Source organism: Manacus vitellinus, unplaced genomic scaffold, assembly GCF_001715985.3.
Source record: "Manacus vitellinus isolate BGI_N305 unplaced genomic scaffold, ASM171598v3 scaffold_56_pilon, whole genome shotgun sequence".
Classification (NCBI taxonomy): domain Eukaryota; kingdom Metazoa; phylum Chordata; class Aves; order Passeriformes; family Pipridae; genus Manacus; species Manacus vitellinus.
The window spans coordinates 2,621,063-2,645,004 of record NW_021940660.1 but is presented as its reverse complement, the minus strand read 5'-3'; the positions used below and the strand labels follow the sequence as shown (position 1 = coordinate 2,645,004).

The 23,942-nt window shown below is 36.3% G+C and overlaps 1 protein-coding gene across 1 annotated transcript in view; it reads left to right on the top strand.

Annotated features, from left to right (window-relative positions):
* Window positions 1–23,661, top strand: part of SNX7 (sorting nexin 7) — a 28,203-nt gene extending 4,542 nt beyond the window's left edge. Inside the window, exons 2-9 of the mRNA XM_029963218.1 lie at window positions 924–1,106; window positions 3,003–3,113; window positions 3,539–3,703; window positions 4,645–4,846; window positions 6,720–6,919; window positions 10,232–10,318; window positions 15,440–15,592; window positions 23,267–23,661. Of these exons, the coding sequence (XP_029819078.1) occupies window positions 963–1,106; window positions 3,003–3,113; window positions 3,539–3,703; window positions 4,645–4,846; window positions 6,720–6,919; window positions 10,232–10,318; window positions 15,440–15,592; window positions 23,267–23,347 (1,143 nt within the window). The 5' untranslated portion in view covers window positions 924–962 and the 3' untranslated portion in view covers window positions 23,348–23,661. The remainder of the gene's footprint in view (window positions 1–923; window positions 1,107–3,002; window positions 3,114–3,538; window positions 3,704–4,644; window positions 4,847–6,719; window positions 6,920–10,231; window positions 10,319–15,439; window positions 15,593–23,266) is intronic.
* Window positions 23,662–23,942: the final 281 nt, after the last annotated feature.

The following is a 23,942-nucleotide window of genomic DNA, read 5'->3' as shown; positions in this document are numbered from 1 at the left end:
TATTATTTCTAATGGTTTAATAATTTGTTATGCTCTTTCATGGAGTTAGTGATTTCAATTTATTTTCCTAGTAACTGTACCTTTCAAGATTTTAGATTAGTAGATCTCATCCAGACTTGCATCTAAGGAAGCAAATGAGATTTCTTGCTTGTTTCCAATTTACACTCCATTTCTCAGCACTTGAGTGGTCACCATTGAATGCACTGAGCAGAAGCAGCTGCTATGGGGTCATATTCTTAGAGAGCTGTGTGGAAGTGGTTGATGCTATCAAAAAGTGGATTTCCTCTTCAGCAAAATAGTGGTTTGACTTTTTTTTTTTTAGAAATTAAGCAGCAAATTTGTACTTCATCCTTACTTACTGTTTTCCTTTAGAAAAAAGAAAAAGATTAATTTATGTATCTGTAATTGTTTTCCATTTCAAATTTTATTTTAAAATACATGCAAATTGAAATATCCAATTACAATAAAAATTCTGATTCTGATTTTGTCTTGTTTTCTTTTAAATCATTGGGTTTTTATCTACCCTGCTCAGGTAATTAGAGATAATTCAAACATCATAAGTCCTCAGCAACTGGCTTTTAACATTTTAATAAAACTGGTAAGTATTCTACACAATTAATGGGTGCTTGGATTCATAACTAATTTTACCATTCATAGGCAAGTTCTCTTTGCATAACATTCTTCTCAAATGGTAGTATTTTGCTCTTTCAACAGTTTTAGAATAAATCTCATTTCTTACATCCTCACTGAAGTACATACTGAAAAGGATAATAGATTTTCTAGGTACTATATAATTCTTTCATCTGCTCTATATTATATCTGTTCTGTCAGATTATTTAAAAGCTTGCCATTTTAGCATCTGAGGCATATGTGTTTGTATACAAAGATGTATTGATATGAATGTTCTCATGTCTTATCTGTAGGATACATCTCTGGCTGAGGTAAACTCATTCAGTCCTTCAATGCCAATATCCCCCTCATCAATGATAAACCAATATAAATTTGAAGATGGACCAGAATTAAGAGATCTCTTCATTACAGTCGATGATCCTGAAAGCCACATTACAGCCATTGAAACCTTTATTACATACAGAGTAGTCACAAAGGTAAGCATCTATTCATGGCTGTAATGGCTTACTTTGATAACACCAGTAGCATTTTTGCTCTTCTTGCATACCATTCTCTGTGATATTACTAAATTTAAATTGTACTCTGATTTTGCCATGAGTTACAGACAACTAAAACTGTATGAAACTGTGGTAGATTCTGGAAAAAAAATCAGTGTAAGTCTGCACAGGTGCTTACCTGCAGAGGTGCTTACATTATTTATATTGAGAAAATAGTTAATAAACCTTCAATAGCAAAATGAGTGCTATGTGAGAATAACATTTTCTGTTGTGATCTTCAGCAGGAACATGAAACAGCAGAAGGACAGATTCAGTTTGAAAACACTATATTGGCACAAGTATTTATGACTTTTGGATCACTTGCAGCCTGTGGGTCTTATGTCTGGCATAAATGTTACCTGCTACAGTCTTTCAATTCCATTCTTTTCTAAGTGCATCCATTATCACATATTTTCTAATTGCATCCATTATCACATGGTTGTTTGTTTCCCATTTACAGTTGCATGTGATTTCTGGGGAAACTGCCACAATTCTCTAATGAAAAAGCAATGCTGGGAGACAATGAAGTGTATTTTTAGTTGTCCTAAATGCAAGTTATTTACAGGAAATAAGGAGGAAAGTCAGCCTTATGAGTCCAGCCAGGTCTTCTGAGATTACCAGCAAATAATCTGCAGGCTGCATTTTGAGAATTGCATTGTTAATTTATTTTACTTTGAGTTCTTTTTAAAAGATTCATTTAAAACCAAATTTTCAAATGGGAATTATTCATCTTTAAATAGGAGGAGATATCAATTCCTCATATAATATTTAAAGAGTAGGAAGAGAGCTATCTTCATTAGGTTGCTAGCAATAATTTTCCCTTTATGCATGTTTCTGTAGACTAGAGAACATTTTTTCTTCAGGCAAGTATGGATTGGCCATAAGATAGATTGCTTTTGCCTTTTTTTATCTCTTCTGTCCTTTCTTATCGTATTTAATTTGGAGTACTGGCTGTTGATGATAAAGTAATAGCATTCCTCCCACATACCTGAAAAATTTTTATTCAACAAAAATGTTTAGATTACAAAAGCATGTTTTGAGGTTTTTAGAATTTACTTGCATCGCATTATAAATCTCTGTGCAACAATGAATGCTAAATAGCACTTATTAACAAAAACATGGGCTCTTCGTGGCTTGCCTCTAGAAGACAGAGCAGTGATAAAATAAATCTCATGGTCTGACAATTTTGTAACTTTGTAATAAGCATTTTTTGTAGACATTAAAGGTTTGTTGGCAAGTTCTAACAAAGGGCTACAAAGCTGGAATTGATGATGGGATGCAGAATCCATTAAGCAGTGCAAGAAGTGTTATTGCTGTAATATTCTGAAGTTTTCATGCTTTGAACGTGGGGATTGTTGATTAGTGTCAGCAGGTCCCAAGGATGTGTGTCAGGTCTTTGGGGTTCGTTCAGAATGCTAAAAAATGGACTTTCCTCATTAGTAGATTACTAATCACTTTAAAAGAAGTACCCTAGAAGTAATGAACATAACTGGGATTGCTAAAAGGAAAATGCAACACTAAAGTAATTATTGAAATATTTTGGAAACATTTTGGTAGGACAATTATTATGTCACTGCATGAAGTGCAGTTAAAAGCTTGCTTTTTTCCTTTTTTCCCCAATAGAACTTTGATTTCTTGCTAAAACACGATGTGTTTTAACTCTTCAAGGAGTCGATCACTGTACTTTAAAATAACAGCAAACAAATAACAGGAGCAAAAAGAATCATGTTGCATTCCCTTCAAGTACTCAGTTTTCTCCAAAATCTAAAACTGCATTGTTCTTTTCTTTTTCTGGTATTGTAACCTAAGCCTGTTGTTTCTACCCCTGTTTTTCAGACATCCCGTGGTGAATTTGACTCCAGTGAATATGAAGTTCGAAGACGATACCAGGATTTCCTTTGGTTGAAGAGCAAACTTGAAGAAGCACATCCGACACTGATTATTCCTGTTTGTTTGTTGTTTTTATTTGTTTATAAGATAGCTCCAGTTTTATACAGAGATGTTTGAGGTCTTTTTGCAACTTCTGAAGTCTCACAAACATTAAGCCAACCTATTTTCATTAGCTTTATATGCATGTGATAATTAAAAATCACATAAAGGTATTTATTAGGTTTTTCATGGTGCCATTTGCAATAATTTATGTCCTCCTTTCTTAGTTGCATTTGTGTTCTTCTGCACTGTGTGTTACAAGAACCATATTATTACAAGAACCATGTTATACCTTAGTTGAATATGATAACTTTATATAGCTTTTGGGTTTTTGCATGATAGATTTTACAAGGTATACCAATTTTTTTTATTAAGTAGAAGAACTACTGTAATAACCCTAATATTATGCAAATTGTACAATATTCTTCTTCTTTTTTTCTTAGCCATTGCCTGAAAAATTCATAATGAAGGGCATGGTGGAACGATTTAGTGATGAATTCATTGAGACTCGAAGAAAAGCTTTACATAAATTTTTGAACCGTATTGCTGATCATCCAACTTTAACTTTTAATGAAGACTTCAAAATTTTTCTTACTGCACAAGCCTGGGTAAAATTACTTTGTTTTTATCTACAGTTATGTGAAACCACCTCTTGTGTTAGTAGAGTGTATCAGGAGTCCCCCTGGCTCAGTATTCAATAGTGTCATTCCATGGCTTGTTACAGAAGTGTTAGAAGAAGGCAGGGATTTATGGAATATACATACCTCAAGATAACCTTTTCTTCTGTGTTTTTGGTAATCATGTATGTGATCATAAATATTGCTGTACCTTCCAAAGTAGTTTTTGTTACTGCATTCTGGATTTTTTTGTGGCAATTTCACAGTATGTCAAGTCTGCATGCTTTTTGGTACACATATAAGCTTCCAAGATTATGAGGAAAATAGTGTTTTTAATTAATTATTGGTTTGGCATGGCACTGTCTTTTTCATCTCTTTGTTGTTTTTTTTAAAAGTTATACTGGTCTCATAAAAGAATTTCCTGTTGCGTTGTTGCAAGATGTCACCAGTTGCAAACTGGAGTTTTGTACTCAGCAAAGCCTGCCTCTGAACTTCAGCAAAGGTTATTCTAGCAACATTTAAAAAGAGAGAAAAAAAATAGGTGGATTACTTCCTCCAGTGGGAACACTGTCTGCTTTTCTCAATTACTTATTTCTGCAATCATTACCTCTGCTTTCCTGTTCAAAAAGCTAAACTGGAAACTAGTTAACTCACCCTGAGGAATGAAGGGGTGAAGGTTCTCTGCCATCTTTAACCGTTCTTGTGGAGCGTGATACATGGCATGCTTGTGTTTGCTCAGAAAGGCTTGGCTCATAAATGCACATGACAGGTACAACTCTGACACTTGTCTAATAATTATAACATAAGATTTGTACACTAAAAAGACACAGAGTATGTAGTTTTATTAAAAAAAAAAGAAAAAAGCTTTATGAATTATTTTCAGAGAATTAAAAAAAGTACTTGAAAGTAAACAGAGCTTATTCTGTCTTTAGGAACTCTCATCACACAAGAAGCAGGGTCCCGGTTTGCTGAGCAGGATGGGACAAACCGTCAGAGCTGTAGCATCCTCAGTAAGAGGAGCAGTTAAAAATCGTCCTGGAATGTTTACAGAAATCAACGATTACATGGGAACATTTAGTCAGAAAATAAACTTACTAGATAAAATAGCTCATAGGATTTACAAGGAAGAAAGGGGTAAGTAGAAAACAAGTATCAGTTTTATTGATTTAAGAAATTAATATATTGGAAAAGTAAATTAGTTTTTATTGTGCCAGGCAAAATGCTCTTTCCAGCAAGGAAGGAAAAAGGGAGATTTATGTTTATACTGTGGTTTTATTAATGGTTATGGTTTTGACAGATCTTCCAGTTAGTTTTCATAAGTTCTTAATAGGAATAGTTTTAACATATCGTTCAGCTGCTTATGAGGAACTTTGAAGAAAATGTAGTAAGTGTGGCTGTCTTTTTACCTGTGCTTTTTGGAAAACTGAATGACCTTTTGTTTTTTACTTTCAGGGCAATCTCATGCTAACATAATGCTATCTAGATTCCAGATCTTTAAACATCTCTTTTTTTGGTTTCATTCTTCACCTTTTTTCTGTTTTGACTAAGTAGATTTTTTTTTTTAATAGCTTTACTGTTGGGCATAATTTCTGTCATGGTAAGCTGTGTCTATTAAGAGTTTTCTTAAGAAGAATGACTTGACCTTATTTTTTTCCTTAAGTAACAGCAGTTTGCACACCTACGTGGAATGCTAAGTGATTGACTTTTCTGAGATTCTGAAATTACTCTGATCTCAGACTATGCCTGTTCAGTAGAATTTCCACTGGGCAGCACTTGAGGTATTTTCTTGTCTATATAATTTGAAAAGCTGCACTGTGTTCCTTAATAACTGAGCCCTTGTGCTTTATTGTGCAGCACCAGATCTCAGCATGTCCTCACTGAATTGGAAGGATCTTATAAAAGTAAAATACATGTTGGTGAAAAGAGTTCCTTTTGATATTGTTCCTTTCAATGGAAATAGCTGAGGTCTGTAGGTTCAAGGCATCAGTATCAAATTCTTGGAAAACCTTAAGAATTTTGACATGCTTCCAAATGCTGTAGTTATATCTTCTTCCCATATTTTCTAAACAGCACGTCAGAACACTTGTGTGCAGGGCTGCACTGTTGTGGATCGGAACTGTTGATAGCTGCAATGCAGACAACATTCCTGCTTGCAGTACCTTGATGTGGGATTCTTGATTACATCTTCCACAGAGGTTTTTTTGTCCAATTAGTCTCAAAGTAAACATTACACTCTTCATGCCACACAACTGCTTTCATCTTTTCTAGGATATTTCTTTTTTTGATACATGACCAATGCGTTCACAGTACCCTCCTATGAACATGCAGCTTCCTGGTCATATGGAGCCTTGCCCACATTTAGCCCTACCAAGTGGCACAGTGAATTCTGGGCCCTCTCTCTCTGCTTACAGATTATCACTTGGTCTAGAGACATAAGAGAAGTAATTTGTTGGATATCCCTGTATTTAAATTATTAAAAACTACTGAAGGACATAACACCTGGAGAACTGGTGTGAACTTCAGTGTTTCTTTTGAAGCTTTTGGGACATAACAAAGCTTCTAGTTTTAATAACCGAGACAGGATTTGGAACATTACTGTTTCAAGCAGCAGAGAAATTCAGGATAGTAGACCCAAATCAGACCAACTGCTGCCCACGGCTGCTCATGGCTCCTGTCGCTCTATATGAAGATAATGTGAAGCAACGCAGGTCATTAATGCAGGGTGTCTGAGTACAACTCTTCAGGTCTGCCTGAGTACGTGTGTCCTTTTGAAACTACTGGGGCATTTTTGCTGATAGATTTCTTGAAACTACTTAATTACAATACGTTAATTGATTAGTTTATTCATAAACAATGAACCAGAGTTTACTTACCTTGGTCATTTGAGCAAATTTAAACACTAGCCTCAGCCTCTTGGTTTGTTCACAGTAAGTACAAGGTTGTAATTAGCATCGCTTAGATATCTATTAAAGAACAAAGAGTAATATGTGTATATGTTCCTGTTAAGACTATTTTAATGAAATGAAGGAATACGGCCCCATCCACACCCTCTGGTCAGCATCGGAAGAAGATTTAGCAGACTCCCTGAAGGGCATTGCCAGCTGCATCGACAGGTGTTGCAAGGCTACGGAGAAGAGAATGGCAGGGCTCTCAGAAAACCTGCTGCCAATTTTACATGAATATGTTCTCTACAGTGAAATTCTGATGGTAAGGTTTCTTTAAGGATTGTTTGTGGCTGTAAATAAAATCTGGCTTAGTCCAGTGACAAAGTCTAGGAGAGAATGATGAAAATGATTTTACAGTCCCTGTATTTACTCATTACAAAACATGTGCAGCATAGGATAACTGTCTGTTAGCAGGGAATCTGGTTGGTTCTGTTTCCCTTGCTAATCCAGCCAGAGATGCCCCTTCCAAATAAGAAGAGCTTGACAGTTCTGCTTGGCAGGCAGCCCTTGGTAGCTGTGCTAGGGTGTCTGGTTTTGCCATCTTCAGTGAGCTCTGCATTGTAGCCGAAAGGGTTTGGGAACAGCAGCTGAGAAAGACCTTCTCTGACACGGATAGAATATGAACTCATTGAGTAACAGATTGTGTGTGGGAAAAGGAGTGGAGAGGTTTTTCCCTTTCTAGGAGCTGTTCCTAAACTATGTTTTCTTTTTCCAGAACAGCAGGGAACTTCCAGTCCCTGCGCCATTATATAAGCATGTGTTAGTCTTTGCCATAAGCTACTGCTCTCAGTTCCCTTTATGTATTTTTCTTACACTTGGAGAGAATGTAAAAAATCAGACTCCAGAGTTGATATACTCAGTGTTGGTGGATAATCAACATAATTAAGTAACTGAATTCAGCATGTCATAATTCCCACTTTGCTGCCTCCAGAAAGCAGAACATGTGTACAAACCCCTCTTTGTCTAGGTTTTGAGCAATGCCAGCTGCAGTATCTGTTCTTCTGTTACTGCTGGGAGTCCAGCTCCTACTGCAGTGCCTTCTGAGTAGGGGCTGACAGTGTGTTGCAGGCCATGGGTAGAGCAAGACCCCAGTTAACTGAGCCTTTGCTGGCACTGTGCAGAGCATTGCCAATTTCTCAGTAAGGCTCAGCTACTGAGAGGTTAGGAATTACTGCTGCAATGACTGCTGTATTAAAACAAGCTTCACTGAAAGAGGGGCCATGCTGGTAGGTGGAGGTACTGCTTTGCTTAAAGGTTTAAAGAGATTACCATCCTAGAAATTGCAGCTCTTCTTCGTCTCCCCCACTTCCAGAAGTAATTTTTCAGCATTTCTAAGTCTGTTACCCATGAGTGATCCTAGCCTTCATGCTACTGAAGAGATTCTGCCTGCCCATGACCTTCTGTTTTGCAGCCTGGCTCACCCTCACCCTTTCTCAGGCGTTCTGTCCAGAGCACAAAGAGGTTTCTGTGGACAAGCCCCAGGGTGACTACCTGGCTCTTCATGCACACTTTACAAGTTGCTGTTCCCCACTGCATTTTTTCTGCTTGTAGTTTTCTTGATGCAGCACTTGCAACACAGCATTAGTCTGCCATGAGGTCCTGTCCAGAGGAAAAACCTTCCTTCAGTAGCTCACTGCTGTTCTACAATTGTCCCTTTCCCTTCGTTCACTCTGGATTTTTATTTTTGTTGTGGCTTACTTCCCTCTTGGAGTTTGGAGAGGGTAAAACTAATCACACTAAAAATACCATGGGAAGTCACACAGTAATAAACCTGCTTTCAGAGGTGTGTTTAACCCCTCATGTGCAGTGCTGCCAAGATCACATGCAAATGTGCAGAACAAGGTGTGATCAATACAATACAGTCCTTGTATTTTCCAGTGTTGTGAGTTCAGCCTTTAACTGGGGAATGAAATGAATTCACAGCTAAAATATTTACATCTGGACCAGCTCCTTCCTAACTGACCCACAGAATAAAACTGCTGTCCCTCAGGGTACAAATTACAGCATTAATTGTTTACGAATTCACATAAAGAATTTGAGGGTTTTGTGGCAGGGTATCATTAAATATTACACCAAAAAGCTGTAAAAGTGTAATAATATGTTTTAAAAATATAGTCCCTATGTTTGTCATTAGAAGTCAGCACTTGTCTGTAGTTGTAGCACCTTAATATTAAAATAGTCAGTTTTGTTTTATAATTTGTGATAGCAGCCATTAAAACAGTTTTAAAAGAGGCAAAATAAATAGTAAAAGCATTTGTATTATGAAGAAAAGTTGTTCCAGACATTTGTTTTGCTTCTGTGCTTATAGCTAAACTTTTTCTGTATATATTAAGTTCTGAGCTATTGAGTAGATTTATGAGCATTTGTATATATAGCTAATCTTTTACTCAGAATAGCCCAAAGTCAGGTTTACCAATTTTTATTGTGATTAACAGATCAAAAAGAAACACTGAAAAATTATTTGAAAAAAAACTCCTAAATTATTCTATTGTATTTGATCAAGTGACAAGATCTCAGAGATATTTTCAATCAAATAAGAGAGCTAGAGAAGGTAGAGCTGCTTGTGCCCTGAGATGTTTCAACATGTCCTGTGCTAGAGGTGAATACTGAACATCTCTGCAGCAGAAGCAGTAAAACCAGTTGTGGCAAGGTAAAGTAAAAGAAGATTTTGAGGTTTGTAATTTAATATGTTCTGCTTCTGACTTTTTTCAAAAGGACTAAAGCCTTGCAACACTTCTGCAAGATAAGCATACCTGAGTGTGCTTTTACAGATGAGGAAGCTAAGACAAAGAGAAATTTATAAGGCTTCATCAAGGTCTCAGAGCAAATTAGCACTGGAAATGGAAATTTAATTTGTTAATACTGTTCCTGTTTTGTAGCTTAACAAGTAATGTTCCTTCCCCTCTCTAATTATTTTTTTTACATTATGCTAAAAACCCAATACCTGATAAGACAGTTTTAAAGGAGGTAATAATTACATAAGCTGAAAATAAGCACATATATCAATGGTAGAACAGCTATCATTCCTATGATAATTTTATCTGATTTTTGTTAATTTTTTCTGATTTTTCAGAACTACATTTGGCACTTACAAAATAATATTAAAGGTTAAAGTCACACTTTCAATAAGGCCTTGTATACCATTTTTAGTCATTCTACTTTATATTGTAAATTTTACTCAATGAAGATACTGTCATTCATGAGATTTGGCAAACTCATGTTGCTGTTTTGAGATATGAATATATAGTACGTTGAGCTGATACCAATTAAACTGCTGTTGCAGTTTTGTTCATATAACTAGCAATGATACTGTGTATGTCAGATTCTTGTGGCACTGATTTTGGATTTACTAAGATTCTTGAAAAACACATAAGATAAAATACAGGTATGGAAAAATAAGTCTTCATAATTTTAATTTTTTTAATTAAAGTATATGTATCATGTCAAAATTATTAAATGGCATCATTCTGTGATCTTACTTATTTTATAGAATAGCCAAGGTGTTTGATGGTTTTCTGAAATAGCTAAAATATGGTGTAGTTTACACCTTTTTTTTTTCTTCTTCTATATTAAGGGTGTTTTGAAAAGGAGAGACCAAATTCAAGGCGAGCTTGATTCCAAAGTTGATGCTTTAGCCAATAGAAAGACAGAAAAGGATCTGGTGAGTATGTACAGAAAGCTGAAATCTTCCAGGCCTTATTCTAACTGCAAAAGATATGCAAAAGAAGTGTCCTGAGAAGCCATGTGTAGTAACTGGATGGTGTCTCTGCGATTCTTTGTAGCCGTATGTGCCAGGCAAAGGCAGTCCTGAGAAAGATGCAGCACTTCAGTAGATGGGCTGCTGGAGCAAAAGGCTGGTCATAGTGGGCGACCACTGTGTTTTGTCAACACAGATTGTACCACAGATTATTTTTAGCATTTCCATTTGCTTCCACACTTGGAGTTAAAAGAAAGTAAGACTTGCTGCAATGCTCTTGTATCTGCTGCTCCATTGATGTAGGAGAGGGAGAGGAGGTGGTTAGAATGAGCAGTTGTTCAATAAGCTTATTTAAAATGAAACATTTTGTTCTATCTAGTTGAGCCGAATATTTTTTTTAAGTCCAGTATGACACTTCATTCATTCTAGTGAAGTCGGACTGTAACTGGTAGCCCGTGGGGGCAGGCATCCCCAAAACCACCAGCAAGGCTCAGCGAGCCAGTTAAAAGCAACTTCCAACATGACTATTGGCATTTTAAAATTTTTGATTGTTGAACTGTCACGCCTAAGTAATGTCCTTTTAGCACAGTGTTAACACAAAGTGTTATACAGTGTAAATAATATATAAAACTGACTAATAACTTTTTAGTACATAAAAGGAGAAAGTCCTTGACATTTCAGATACTTTTTATTAGAGTTGTTGTAATTAGTTTTCATGTAAAGATGAGCTGTTTAGATGGTTTTTGGATTTGAAATTCCTATTTTCATTTGATTTGTCACTGAGATGAATAAATAAGAATATATTACCACTCTCTGGTATCTACTATGGCTATGGTATATTTTGTAACAGTTTGCCTCTGTGTACTGCAGTGGGACATTGAGTAAATACCTCTGTTTGTTTTTTTTTCTTGAAGTAGAAATTCTGTTTACTTATATTGTCCTATCATTTCTCTGCCTCTGTGTTCTCGAAACTGTTTTTGTTTCTTTGCTTCCTTTGCTGCTTCTCCTGTCCTTTTTCCTTAGTTTAAAGTTTGAAACTCTTATAAAATGCACAGAGGATGGTAAGTTGGAGAAGTCCTCTAGGCTGGGAACAGGGTAGCAATGGCAGGTCCATTCAGTGATGAATTCCAGTTTCATACAGCTTGTTTAGCAGGCAGTCTCATTGCTGTCCGCCACAGAACATTGCATGGCAGGACATGGCCTCTTCAGGATGTATTCCTGTTATAATCTGATGGAGTCCTCAGGCAAGGTGCATGCACTATCTTTTTTCCTGAACTGTTACAAATCAAGGAATATTTTTACTTTAGCATAGTATTGATTACACCATGTTGATTTGATACTGACTGGTTTATGCCATCGTGAGATGTTTGTACTTGCTTCCAGTAGGATTTTGAGATCAGCTTGCCCAAAGTTATCTTTTTTCACTGTTTCTGTGTTTCAATATCTGCATTTACAGTTTTGGTAAAGCCTTTGGACAGTGTGATTACCCAGGTGTTCAGATATTTGCTTTATCTGTCCAATCCCTCTGTTTTTTACTCATTTCAGAGAATCCTGTTTCTGAGAGCCTGATTCTCCTTGCAGTCTCACAAAAGCAGTAAAACAGATGTCTGTTAGTCTAATCTGATAATAAAATTCTGTGTTCTCTAATTGAGTGGCAGCTGTATCTGAAGATGTTTTCTTAATTAGAAGGCTTTTTCTATTAAGGATAGTTTGATTGCAGAGAATGCTGTACTGCTATTTTTAACCATTCAAGTGACTTCTAACTGTTTTCTTGGTAATTTTTGTACTATTTTAAAATTTTTGTTATGTGTTGAAATATTTTTCTGACACTCCTAACCAAACTGATTTCAAAAAAAAAGGTGGTCATAACACAGGCACTGTTACTGGAACTGGTGCCAAACACTGAGTTTGAGTGTCTTTGCACATTTCTATTCCTAAGCAGAACTCCTGTAGCTTCTAATGATCTCATAGATGTCAGATTGAACTTGTCAGTGCAATCTAGTAGCCAGAAATTTTGCTGACAATGAGTGGCATGAACTCTAATCTCATTTGAAGTACATTTCTACCACAGATAAGGAGACTCAGACTGTCATTAGAGCTGATAAAAGGCTGTGAGATCTTTAGCATTGGTCACGGCAAACATTAAATGATTTAACAAACAGGAGGTTGTACAGCAGAAGAATGTAAAACATCCCCAAGGTCAGTGCAGATGAAATAGGCTGGAATTGTAAATTAAATCTTATGGGACATTAACCTCATTGTCTGGGAAAAAAAAGTCTTCTTGAGCTGTGCTTCTGCAACCTGGCATTTAGGAAGCTGCTTGTGGTGCTGCTAAAAACCCAAAACAATGTCTCCCGCTCCAAAATTTGGTCCATGAAGGCGGCAGTTGTTCAGGGTATGGATGGTTTGAAGACTGTGATTTTGGATGCAGGCTCTGACAGAGATATTTGGGAGGACTTTGGTACCCTCTTGCTTGTCTAGACCTCTCTACCTCCGGAGCTCTGGCTGTGAAGTTGTTTGGATATGTTGCTCCATCACTCCCATGCTCCATTCTGAAGGCTACACAGCAATGCTCGTGTATCCCTCTGTGGTTTGGATACTTTTAACAGTTTTAGTACTGCCACTAGCGCTGATAGTAATTCTGACAAAAGGTTGGTATAATGTGCTCTGACAGAACCAGATAAGCATTAAATGCTAACTTAAGGATTCTAGCGTTCAGGCTTGAAACTGAGTAGTAAAGAGATGAAATGCTGAATCTATTACATTCTGAGTATAGCTTATGTTTTAACTCCAGGCTAAAGGATTAATTCATGTAGCAGATAGAAATTCATGCAATTTTGCCATACTAAGACAGTGTAAAATGCTGTGTCACCAGGTAATTTGGCTATTGGGCCAGGTCTCTTTGCTACAGGTCCCACTCTTCACATCTGGTGGCACTCTGCCCTAACAATGTCTGGCTCTCACCTTCCTGTCCCGTGGTCAGATGTCTGATTAGCACTGTGCTGTCCTCTGGTGATCACTGATGTGAGATTTAATTTCTCACACTTGGTGCCTCAGTGAGATCAATATAAGAAAATGGATTCAGAATCCTATTTAATTTGCAGGATAAATTGTAACAATTTACACCTTGTAAGTGAGGAACACACTAGGTAGATGTTTTTATTAAGATCAAGCCATTCTTCTTTGAATTCTGCTGTCATGGCAGCTGAAGAGGGTGGCATTTATGTTTCTTTTTCATTTTCAAAAAGTAGATATTAAACCTCTCTACTTGAGATGATGGCAGCATAATGCTGCCCTTAGATCTTAAGTCAGACCCTTGCCTTGATACAACACACGGTTCTTTGGGACTTTAAAGGGGGATGTTTAAACTGCATATCCAGGCAGGAATGTAGAACGGGGTCTGCCTATCTATGTCACACTGTGACTACACTGTGGGAGAAATTCGTAGTTCCTAGAAAAGGACAGACAAAAACAAACTGTAAAATAAATTACTTAGAGATATAAAAAACAAGATAAGGGGAAGCTGCTGGAGCCACGACTTCTAAGTCGGAGTAGTTCTTTTTGTGTGTAGACTAGTGCATTCTCATAGAAGAACTTTTTTTTTTGTAAAAGCAGAAAATGGATTCAACTGCCTTTCCTACTCTAAATCATCTTAAAAATGTCACCGTTTTCAGTATTCCGTGTGCATTCATTTTTTGGTGTTTGAAGGAAAAGCAATTAGCATGGGATATGCTCAAAATACCAAATCCAGTTGCCTGTAATTCCTTTAAAGGTAATTCCCCCACATTTAAACTGTGGATTAACTTTTTCATTTTGAATACAGAGTTGGTAGTTGAAATTACCCTTGTCTGTAACTTGATTAGTGGTTCTGGCTAGGTAATTGAACTTGGGCTTTTCAGTAAAGTAGAAATAAGATTTTGCATTTTGTTCTTGATTAATAACTGGTATTTCATTAATCTAGAAGTGTGCCAAAGAAAATCAGTGTAGAAATCAAGTCTAACTAAAAATGTTTATTATGGAACGGGGAAAATACCCATTCAGATGAATTTTTCAGTTTTACTAGCTAAGGAGTTTTTGGCTACTTTTAAGAGCTGAAGGATTCTAGTATGTCAAACTGAATGGGATCCAGGTTCTGTGACCATTTCAGGCAGTGCAGCTTAGTTTGTGTCTAATAGTGGCAGGACTGTTGTTGCACTTGGATTGCTGTTCCCCCTGCATGGTTCAAGCAGGAGGCTGTGCACCAAGGCTTTCCACATCCTGCTCTGAATTTTGATGTTTCTGTGTTCTGCCAATAGAAGAAGAACACAGAAGAAAATCCTGGAAGTTAATCCTGGAATCCTGAACTTCCTATCATTGATAACACCATCTCTACAGAAAGCACGAGTAGCTATCCAAGTTTACAGAGGTGTTGTACGAGGAAAAAAATTATTTGCCTGATAGCAGAATACAAGGAAGCAGAAGAAGTGTATGGGACCTGACTTGCAATGGAAGCAATACAAGGAATTAAATTTCCTGCTTGGTGTTCCTTACTGATGTTCTTGCCTGACCCCTCCTGCTGCAGACAGTCACTCTGCAGTCGCAGCAGATGAATTTGCGCTGTAGCTACAGAAGATGTATCTAGTTCTGTGACTGGGTGCCAGCCAGAACTGACACTGCTGATGAGTAAATGACAATAGGTAACAAAATTACTGAGAAGACTAGAAAATTCATTAAAGAGAGGGCCACTGTGCACTTACTCATCTAATTGTACAGTTGATTCTGCTTCAGTAAAGCCCTCTATATTTTACTTTTTAGATGCATTACTGTCAAGTGCTAGTGAAGACGTGCCAGAGTCTGTAACTTCTCAGCCAATAAAAATATCTTCAGGAATACTTGAATTGTGGTCTAGAATTTCTGTTATTAATATTTCAAAAATTATAGTGAGTTACTAATTAGGAATGATGTTTCAATATGATTTTTTGTGCTAAGTTAAATATCAACCTTGCTTTTTCAGTTCTGTTTGCCTCCACTACAGTCAGTTGATTTCAATAATTTTGAAAATGGTGATTTTCCTAATATTTTTTAATATTTACAATTAATATTTAGTTCTCAGAAGAGATTGGGAAACTTGAAGACAAAGTTGAACGTGCCAATAATGCTCTGAAAGCGGACTGGGACAGGTGGAAGCAGAACATGCAGTGTGATATGAGATCAACATTCACTAATGTGGCTGAGAATAATCTCCGTTTTTATGAAGAGGTAAAAACTTTTTCTCATAGCAATGTTATTTTTTCATTGGTTATTTCAGTGCAAAAGTCCATGGATTGCCTGTAAAGAGGAATTTTTGCATTTTAGTTCAAACATTTGTTAACTTCAGAATCACCTTTTGTGGGAAGAGGGAAGCAGTTATCCTTAATTTGACACATTTCAAGCAAAATGTGTTTTGCTTGTGCCCCAAGTGGTTGATCTTGAATTCATCATCGACAGAGGGCACTCTTGTTTTACTAACCACAACAATTTGGAACATATTTTTCGGTTCAATGTCAGCTGCTATATTTCAGTTTGGAAACATTTTGCTGTAACTGCATGAAGAAGCCTTCTGGAAGGCTCAAACCTGTCTAAATGATCCTGTATGAGGAAAACGTTTCAATATTATTCTATCAGATTTTTAGTTTCAGCTCTAATGCTATGGGTAATATTCTTGGTAAGAATTTCCATTTACAAGGATATGTACTCAGAAGGAGAACTTGAAAACAAACAACAAAATACATTAAGCATTCTGTGAAGTTTCCTCATGGGGAACACGTTCTTGATATGCGCATTTTGAAAATATCCCAGATGTTTTTAAAAGTTTTTAAAAGAATTTCTCCTTATTTTAGGAAAAAAATGGAATACAATAGGCCATCTATTAATCATAAATTAGTATTTTTTGCAGATATATGTTGATATCTGTAACTTCCAGTCCTGTAGTCCGAACTTTTTATGGATCGCCCATTAGCCAATGGCAGTGCCCTGATTTTACAAATCATTTTGTAAAATGTAATTGAAAAGACAGAGCTCTTGATCATCAAGTCTAATTAATTAACATGTGGTCTGTGAGATGCATGGACATTGACAATCTGTTGTTACATATTAAGATCAAAATATTTTCTGAAATCAGACAGCAAGCTTTTGGCATCCTCTCACATTGTCTTCAGTTATTGATGGTTCTGACTTCTATAGCAGCAATATGTATGATAAAACAGTGCTGAATATATTGGAATATTTTGTTTATGAATGATTAGCTAAAACACAAAAATAATTATTTGTTTCTTTTTCCTGTCTGGAAATGCTTTTTGCTGAATCAGAAGTTTAACTCAGAACACCAAAGCTCATACTGTACATGAAATTATTATTTTAGCCACAAACTGCAGAAAAAGATTCAGCTATTTCTGTAACTGTTGGTAGTTCTTCTTAAATAGCCTCTGAAATACTGGACAAATTGGTTTATACTGAGACATGATTCTTTGTGCTTTTCTTAAATATTGAAATCTGCATAAAATGGGTTTACTGTTACATCTCAGTAGATCTACATTTTAGAAAAAAACGCCTTATCTTACTGCAGCAGTTGCACTAATAAACAACACTGTGCTAACTGTATCACTCCTTGCTTGCAACATGAGGGCTTACCAATATCTCTCTGTTTTATCAGAAAATCATTATTTTAATCCTGACATTCAAGAGAATATGATAAAATTAACATTTTGATCGGGAGTTTTGATCTAAAATACCCATTTATCTGAGACCTGTGGTTAATGCTGATGGTTAACTATTGGAGAAGTGATTACTGATTACTGTCAGAGGCCTTTATATTAAAAATTACAGGTGTGCAATGCACTCCTGAAAGGAGCAGGAAAATAAGCTCTGGCATCTGCTCCAGCTGTTTGGAAGTGAAACTTCAGGAAGGGAATCTCAGAAATCCGGGAAGGAGAATATTACTTTTATGCTTGCAGTAGGAAACAAAATCCTGCCTTAAGGGCTTGAGTCTAACTCATTAAACTTATGCACAAACACAGTTCCTGTTATAGTGTTTTTCTCTTTTCAGTCATTACTTGCATCATTAACATTCTTTCACATGTCTGAAGTTACTCATTCAGACTTTTGATGCACCATTTGATGCTTACTAAGCCTGTTCTTGCTGTAGCATCCCTCTTTTCTTTTTCCCAAAGCACATTCTGTGCATTTTCCCAGGCACCATGGATGCCATGGATGTGATTCAGGAGTCATTCCTGTTAGTGGTCATTATCTGCATCCCTTAATTTTCTGAGAACTACAGTGATGAGAGATAGCCATCTATTTTCTGATGGCTTTTGCAGCAGAGAATCCAGTCCTTCAAGACTGTATAAAACTCAAGCCAGTGTGATCAAATACAACATAGCAATGTGTCAAAGTACACTAGAATTTCTAAAATGTTATTTCCTCTTGGTCAAAATATGGGAAAAGAGTATGACCTTATATTTATTTGGGGTTTTCCATAATTGTAGTTGCCTAAGGATTCTGCTGTCAAATTATCAAGCATCATTTAGATGTTAAGAGTATTTCATAAAAGAGTATGTCTCCCTTAAGCTGAATTAATGTTCACATTAATTAAGTGCTACTTTAAAGCATTACCTGTAATTGTATTTCTCTGGCTTTACTAATTCAAAACAAGTAGAGTTATTCCTGTAGCCTTCCAGTTTATTCACTATCTCTATTTAATATACTTGAATAAGAAATGTTGCTTTGTTTCTTCAGCCATGAAATCACCAATCTCTTTGTGTCTCTCAATGCTGTGGTAACAAAGACAACAAATGAAAGCCCAGTGTTGCAAATTTTCAGGGTGCTCCTGTGCAGGCCTATAAAAATGAAAGCTTTCCTGTGATAATGTACATGCTTAATTATATTTAAATATGTCATTTAGTAGCCAAGAATTACCATGACTGACCAATCATTTGCCATTCCTGTAGCTGGTCTCAAGAGTTCATAGAGCTCTCTACTTCCTTTTCTTTGCTCTGGAAAAGATTTGAATCCCTTCTTAAGTCCACCTGTATTCCACAAAGGCTTAAAGCCAAAAAAATATTGTAATAATAATAACTGTAAATGCATTGCTAAAATAGGGGGGATTTTCTGAAACTATGTAAAAAGGCTTTGATTTTTAAAAGTTCAGAACTTTACTTCTATTTGTGAACTAAATAGCATTGATTTGTTTGCCTTACAGAGAAAAGTTCTTGAATGCAGCATGAGTTAACACTGTGCTGTTTATTTTATTCCTTTTCCTGATGCCTTAGGCATGACACTATTGTCGGACACCTTAGTCCAGAAGAGTTATCTGCCAAACAGCTGGAATCACAAACTGTCCACAGGGTGGAGCTTACCAGCTGAGAAAGCTGATTGTCACCATGAGTATTTTCATTAATTTAGGTATAGATATTCTATGCAGCATTACAAAAACCAAAATACAAAGTTGTTGGTGGTGCTGGTAGTATTGTTTAGGTAGCACATTTGAAATGTAACTGGTGCAAACTAGTGAAAAACCGGGCAGTGCTGAACTCTGGTTTCAAAGAGCAAAACCGATTAAACATATGCTAAATTCTTTTTTTTTCCTTCATGTGTTTACTATAGTCACTAGGACATTTACAGCACTGAAAAAAAAGAAATACTTCAATTTTTCTCAGCAAAGAACTTTGTTAACCTATTCTGTTCAGGAAGAACACCAGAATAAGTGGCAGCTCAATCCAAAGATAACTAGACATTATAATTCCAGGAAATATATGAGTTTGGTTTTCCACTGCTCATGAGATGCTCTAGTAAATGCAGAAAGATTGGTGGTTTTTCCTAATGTAGGATGATAGTTAGTTTTGGCATTGAAAGAACATGGTTTTTGTTGAGCAGGGATAAACCTTTGTTTTAAAGTGTAGTGTCTAATTTTATCTATCTCATGTCAAACTAATCCTGTTAAACCTTTCCAGCTTAATCAGATAAAAAGCTAAAGGTACCTCTGATATAGTCAGATTCACGTTGGTATTGACACACCTTAATCTTCTCCAAAAATATAAATGGTTTCCTGATTGTCTTAAATATCTGAAGCATAATTCAGTCTATTTCTGTGACCTACATTGTTGTATAGACATAAATTGATCCAAAAGGTTCACTAGGGCAAAACTATACTCAGTCCCCATTACAGCAACTTCCCTTACGTACCTCTCGGTCTAGTAAAAGCTGTAGAAAAATAGATGAGATTTGTTGCTTGCCCTAGAGGCCTCTGTAATGATGCATTAACTAGTCATTTGGTTGCATAGCAGAGAGTTAGCTGCTCATGCATGTTGATCACATCCCACCTTAGCAATGCCTGGGAATTTAGCTAACAAACTTCATGTGATTTTCAAAAGCTCCCACGTGGCTGAGCCCATTTGTCTTCTGTGCGTGTCGCTTCAAAGACAGGCTCCATCTTTGAACCCTTATTCACTTCATCCATTACGATTTCTTTTAAATAATTTTAGGAAGACATTTTTTATAGTGGGAATGACTGTTTCTATGCACTCTATTTTTTGTTTCCTTGCACCCAGAAATTATGAAAATATTTTCTGCCTTGGACACAAACAAGACTTCATTTTCATATTCTACTCCAAAAAATGCCATCATAAAGGGTATTTTTAAGGTATCGACCATTCATAACAGGGAACACACACGGCATGTGACACACTGCTTCTGCTAGCATCCTTACTACATATTCTGTTTTTATATCTCCTTTTTAGTTATATATGCAATTGTACTATATGAAAAACTTTCTGCTGTTTTTTTTCTAAGATTGATGTTGTAGAAAAGATACATGTCCTGCAGCAGTAATCGGAATATTTTAGGTAAAATAGCCTTATTTAAGCTCTTGCTATTTCATTTTGTGTATTTAGGCTTTTTTATTTCTTCCATTGGGCTTTTACAAGTAATTGGATTATGAATTTCAATCCTGTGCAAAGACATTTAATTTCCTCAGTTTGGATTTTCTGGTGGTTTTTTTTTCCCTTTCTGTGTCCTTTGTGAAAACTGGCTGATCCTCTATTGAGATCTCTGTTTTCAGCCTCCCAGGAGAATGGAGTAGAATCATTCTGTAATAACGTTGAAGTATACATCACTAACAAAATGTCGTTTATGCAGTTCATGCTTCACAGTACGAAAAGCTTGAGCCTAAGGCACAGAGACCTAGTTTTGTTTTGGTATGGTTAATTATAAAACTTGTCAGCTGTAGCAGCACTGTGATGTCTGACAGTGAAATGAGCCACCTCTTACATTTTGAAAAATGTGCTTTGGTTATATAAACAGAGATGAATTAAAAACTGAATAACTTGTGTGAAAAAATGCTTTGCATCTTTGTCTGGAAAGACTTCAGTAGATTGTATCTCTCTGCTTAAGCAATATACTGTGATTGCATTTTAACATGTGCAGTTTGGCTCAGTGTTGCAAAGATAAGACAAAGTCATTTTTACAGTGCAGCCAGTGCTGATATATGTATTTTAACTCACATTACTGAAATTGCAGAATGACAAAACATGGAGTTACATGGTATAAATTAAACTGTGGTTCAGGAAAAAAATCTGTCATTGCCAACAAAAGACTCTTCAAGAAGAAGTGATGTTTTCTTGCCCTATATCTAGAAAAAGCCTAGGAAAACAGCTGTGCCTTGCAGCTCTCTAGGATGGTAACCCAGGCTGGGCTATAGCAAACAGCAATTGATGATTTTGAGCGCCACAGTGAAGACACGTTGCTGCCTCACTGACATTTTAAAACCAAGATGCCACATTCCAACTCAGGCATCTCAGATAGATTCAGCTGCCACAGTGTCACATGAAGTATGGGAGAATCTAATGATCAAACCTTAAAGGCTTTATACAAAAGGTCAAAAAGACCTTTTAAGTCAGAAACCAGTTTGCACCACTTGCAGTTCACTGTTCGTGCCAGCAGTATCTTCACTATTTCTCCCTGATGTACCATTTCAAAATAACATTTATTCAAAAAGTCAATGAAGAAAGCAGATTTCCACATGAATCTTATCCTGTTAGTCCTCTCTTTTCACAGTAATTCAAACATTAGATGTACTCTGAACAGCAGCATAATGTTGTGTGCAATAGCAGAAGTTAGTTGGGGCTTTTGTCAGAAAGATCAGAAAAGAAAGATTGAGGGGGTAGATTCAAGGTATTCATAGTCTAGGGGACAATATATGAGTAACAGGAATGATCTCTAACAGGGCTGATAACAACGAAAAACGTATGCAAGAATAAGCTCCCACATAATTTTGCTTTGTGCTCTTTTAGTTCAGTTGGCCGTTTTAACCACTCTCGTTATCTTGCAGACCCACATCTACTTTCTTATGTCTTCAGAGACAAAACCATTGCTGACTTTTGTTTGCTTTTTCTTGTTACTTTTATCACCCATAATTTTACGGGTATCCCTGGTTCTGCATCCTTCTATCGTCATGGATTCTCCCAGCTCCAGTCATCCTGTGTGTATTCTTTGTTTTGCTCTTTGAGCTTATACTTTAACATTATTCGTGACTATCAGATCCTCCCACTCATCAGCTTGCACATAGATATGGAGCTATACCAGGACCCAGGGTAATATGATTAAATCTGCATATTTAATGGCAGAGCTTGGAAGTCATTCACAAGAAATGTCTAACAGAGATAGGTGGCTGTAAGTTCAAGCAGCGTAATTTCCACATCTCCTAAGCAATGACAGATGGATGCTACATGTTCCACTGTAGCTGGGCTCAGCAAATTGCTGTGGCTTGAATAGCTTATGGCAAAAGATTTCAGTTACGAAATGATGCTGTTTTCAGGCTACTGATTTAATTCAAAGTTCAGATAAATGGAGTGTGCTATCCAGGTTTTAATATATATTTCCTGAGAAATTTCAGAAGACCTATTTATTGTGAATAATACAGATTCTTCATGAAAAAAACCTGTGTACACTAAGTAGTAAATAAGCTGCAGTGTCTAGAACAATAGATACAAATGTATAAGTCAAAATTTTGTTAGAACATTTCCATTTCAAGAGCTTTTTATCAACAGCATAAGAACAAGAAAATTATTGCGTGAATTTCCCTGCCCTGTTTTACTGATAGACTTGAAACAGTAGAAGCCTGGGGCTTTGTCAGCTCACTATGGGTTACCTAGTGATAGCCTTGCCATGGCTCTCAACATTAATCTATGATTTAGAATGGCTTGCCAAGCTGCCAACACTCATTTAAGCCAAATTGAACCGAAGTCATTTGGGGTTTTGGGTTTTTTTTAATTTTACTTGCTACAGTCTTGATTATTTAAATAAAAAAAAATAGTTTTCACAATGATAAATACATTTTTCCATGAGGAGAAGAGAAATGCCACTTGTTGTAAGGATGACAATTTCCCTACTCCCAGCCCCTGCCTTTCTGGTCCCATTTCTTTCCCATTACTCAGGGGAAAAAATGAATCCTCTCCTTATTTAGGAAAAAAATGGTTTCATTTAACTTGGAAGGCAAATTTGGTGTACAATAGGAATCCACAGAGATTACAAGGGAACTGTGCCTGACAATGTGCTTTCTATTTGGAAGAGATCTTTGCCTGTAACTAAAGGGGGAGATTAAAGAGGAGCATAATTAATGTTAGCATCTTCCATGCTACAACATACAATTACAATGCTCACACTGTGCGCTTGTCATTATGTAGAAGTGACCTTTACAGCTCACTCAGCATGTTAGCTAACATTTTGCATATCACTGAGCTGCCTAGGAAACCATATTTTGCTCTTACCATGGTCCCACAAAAGCAGCTTGTGACAATGTGTATGTATTCTGATTTTTTTTTTCTCTTCTTTTTCTCCTTGGCTAACAGTTTACAGAAATCTGTCTGCTGTACTCATATGTATGTGTTTGGTTTTTTTAAGTGCCTTGCTACATGGGAGTCCTTCCTAACATCTCAAACAGTGGATCTTCATGTGGGAGAAGATTCTGAAGACAGGCCTTGAGTAATATCTCTGCTTGATCTCTGCCTTTTCCATGCAGTTTCTCCCAACCAAAGTGCTTTATATGAGATCAAATACATTATTAAATTTAACTGCTAAAATCAGTGAAATTCAGAAAACCAGCTTATTGAACACTCAGGTATTCTAGTCCTGAAATACATTTTGAAACATGCTATATATTGCTTTTTATTGCTTAGCTCTGATTTTACATATTTTTATGCATTTGCATACAATTGTTTTCATAAATATAGCATAATTTGGATATAAAGTATTTTAAATATGTAAAAATAGCTTCATTTTAATAAAAAGTTTAATAAGGAAAGTTTGTCATCGTTCTGTATCCTAGTCTTTAAGAAGTATTTTGGTATTTTAGCATTCTTCTTATATTCTCTTTCTTGAGTAATTTCTTGTAGTTGTAAAATTACCTCATGTAGTTTTCAAGGACTAGGACTTTAGGATTACATTGATAGATCTTGCTGGTCACTTGATGGCAACATGGTACATAGAGACGCCAAACATGTACTGTAAGATTAATGATGTTTAAAGTATTGTTAGTTTAGTTTTTAGACTGCATACTTACATGTCTATTAGACGTCTA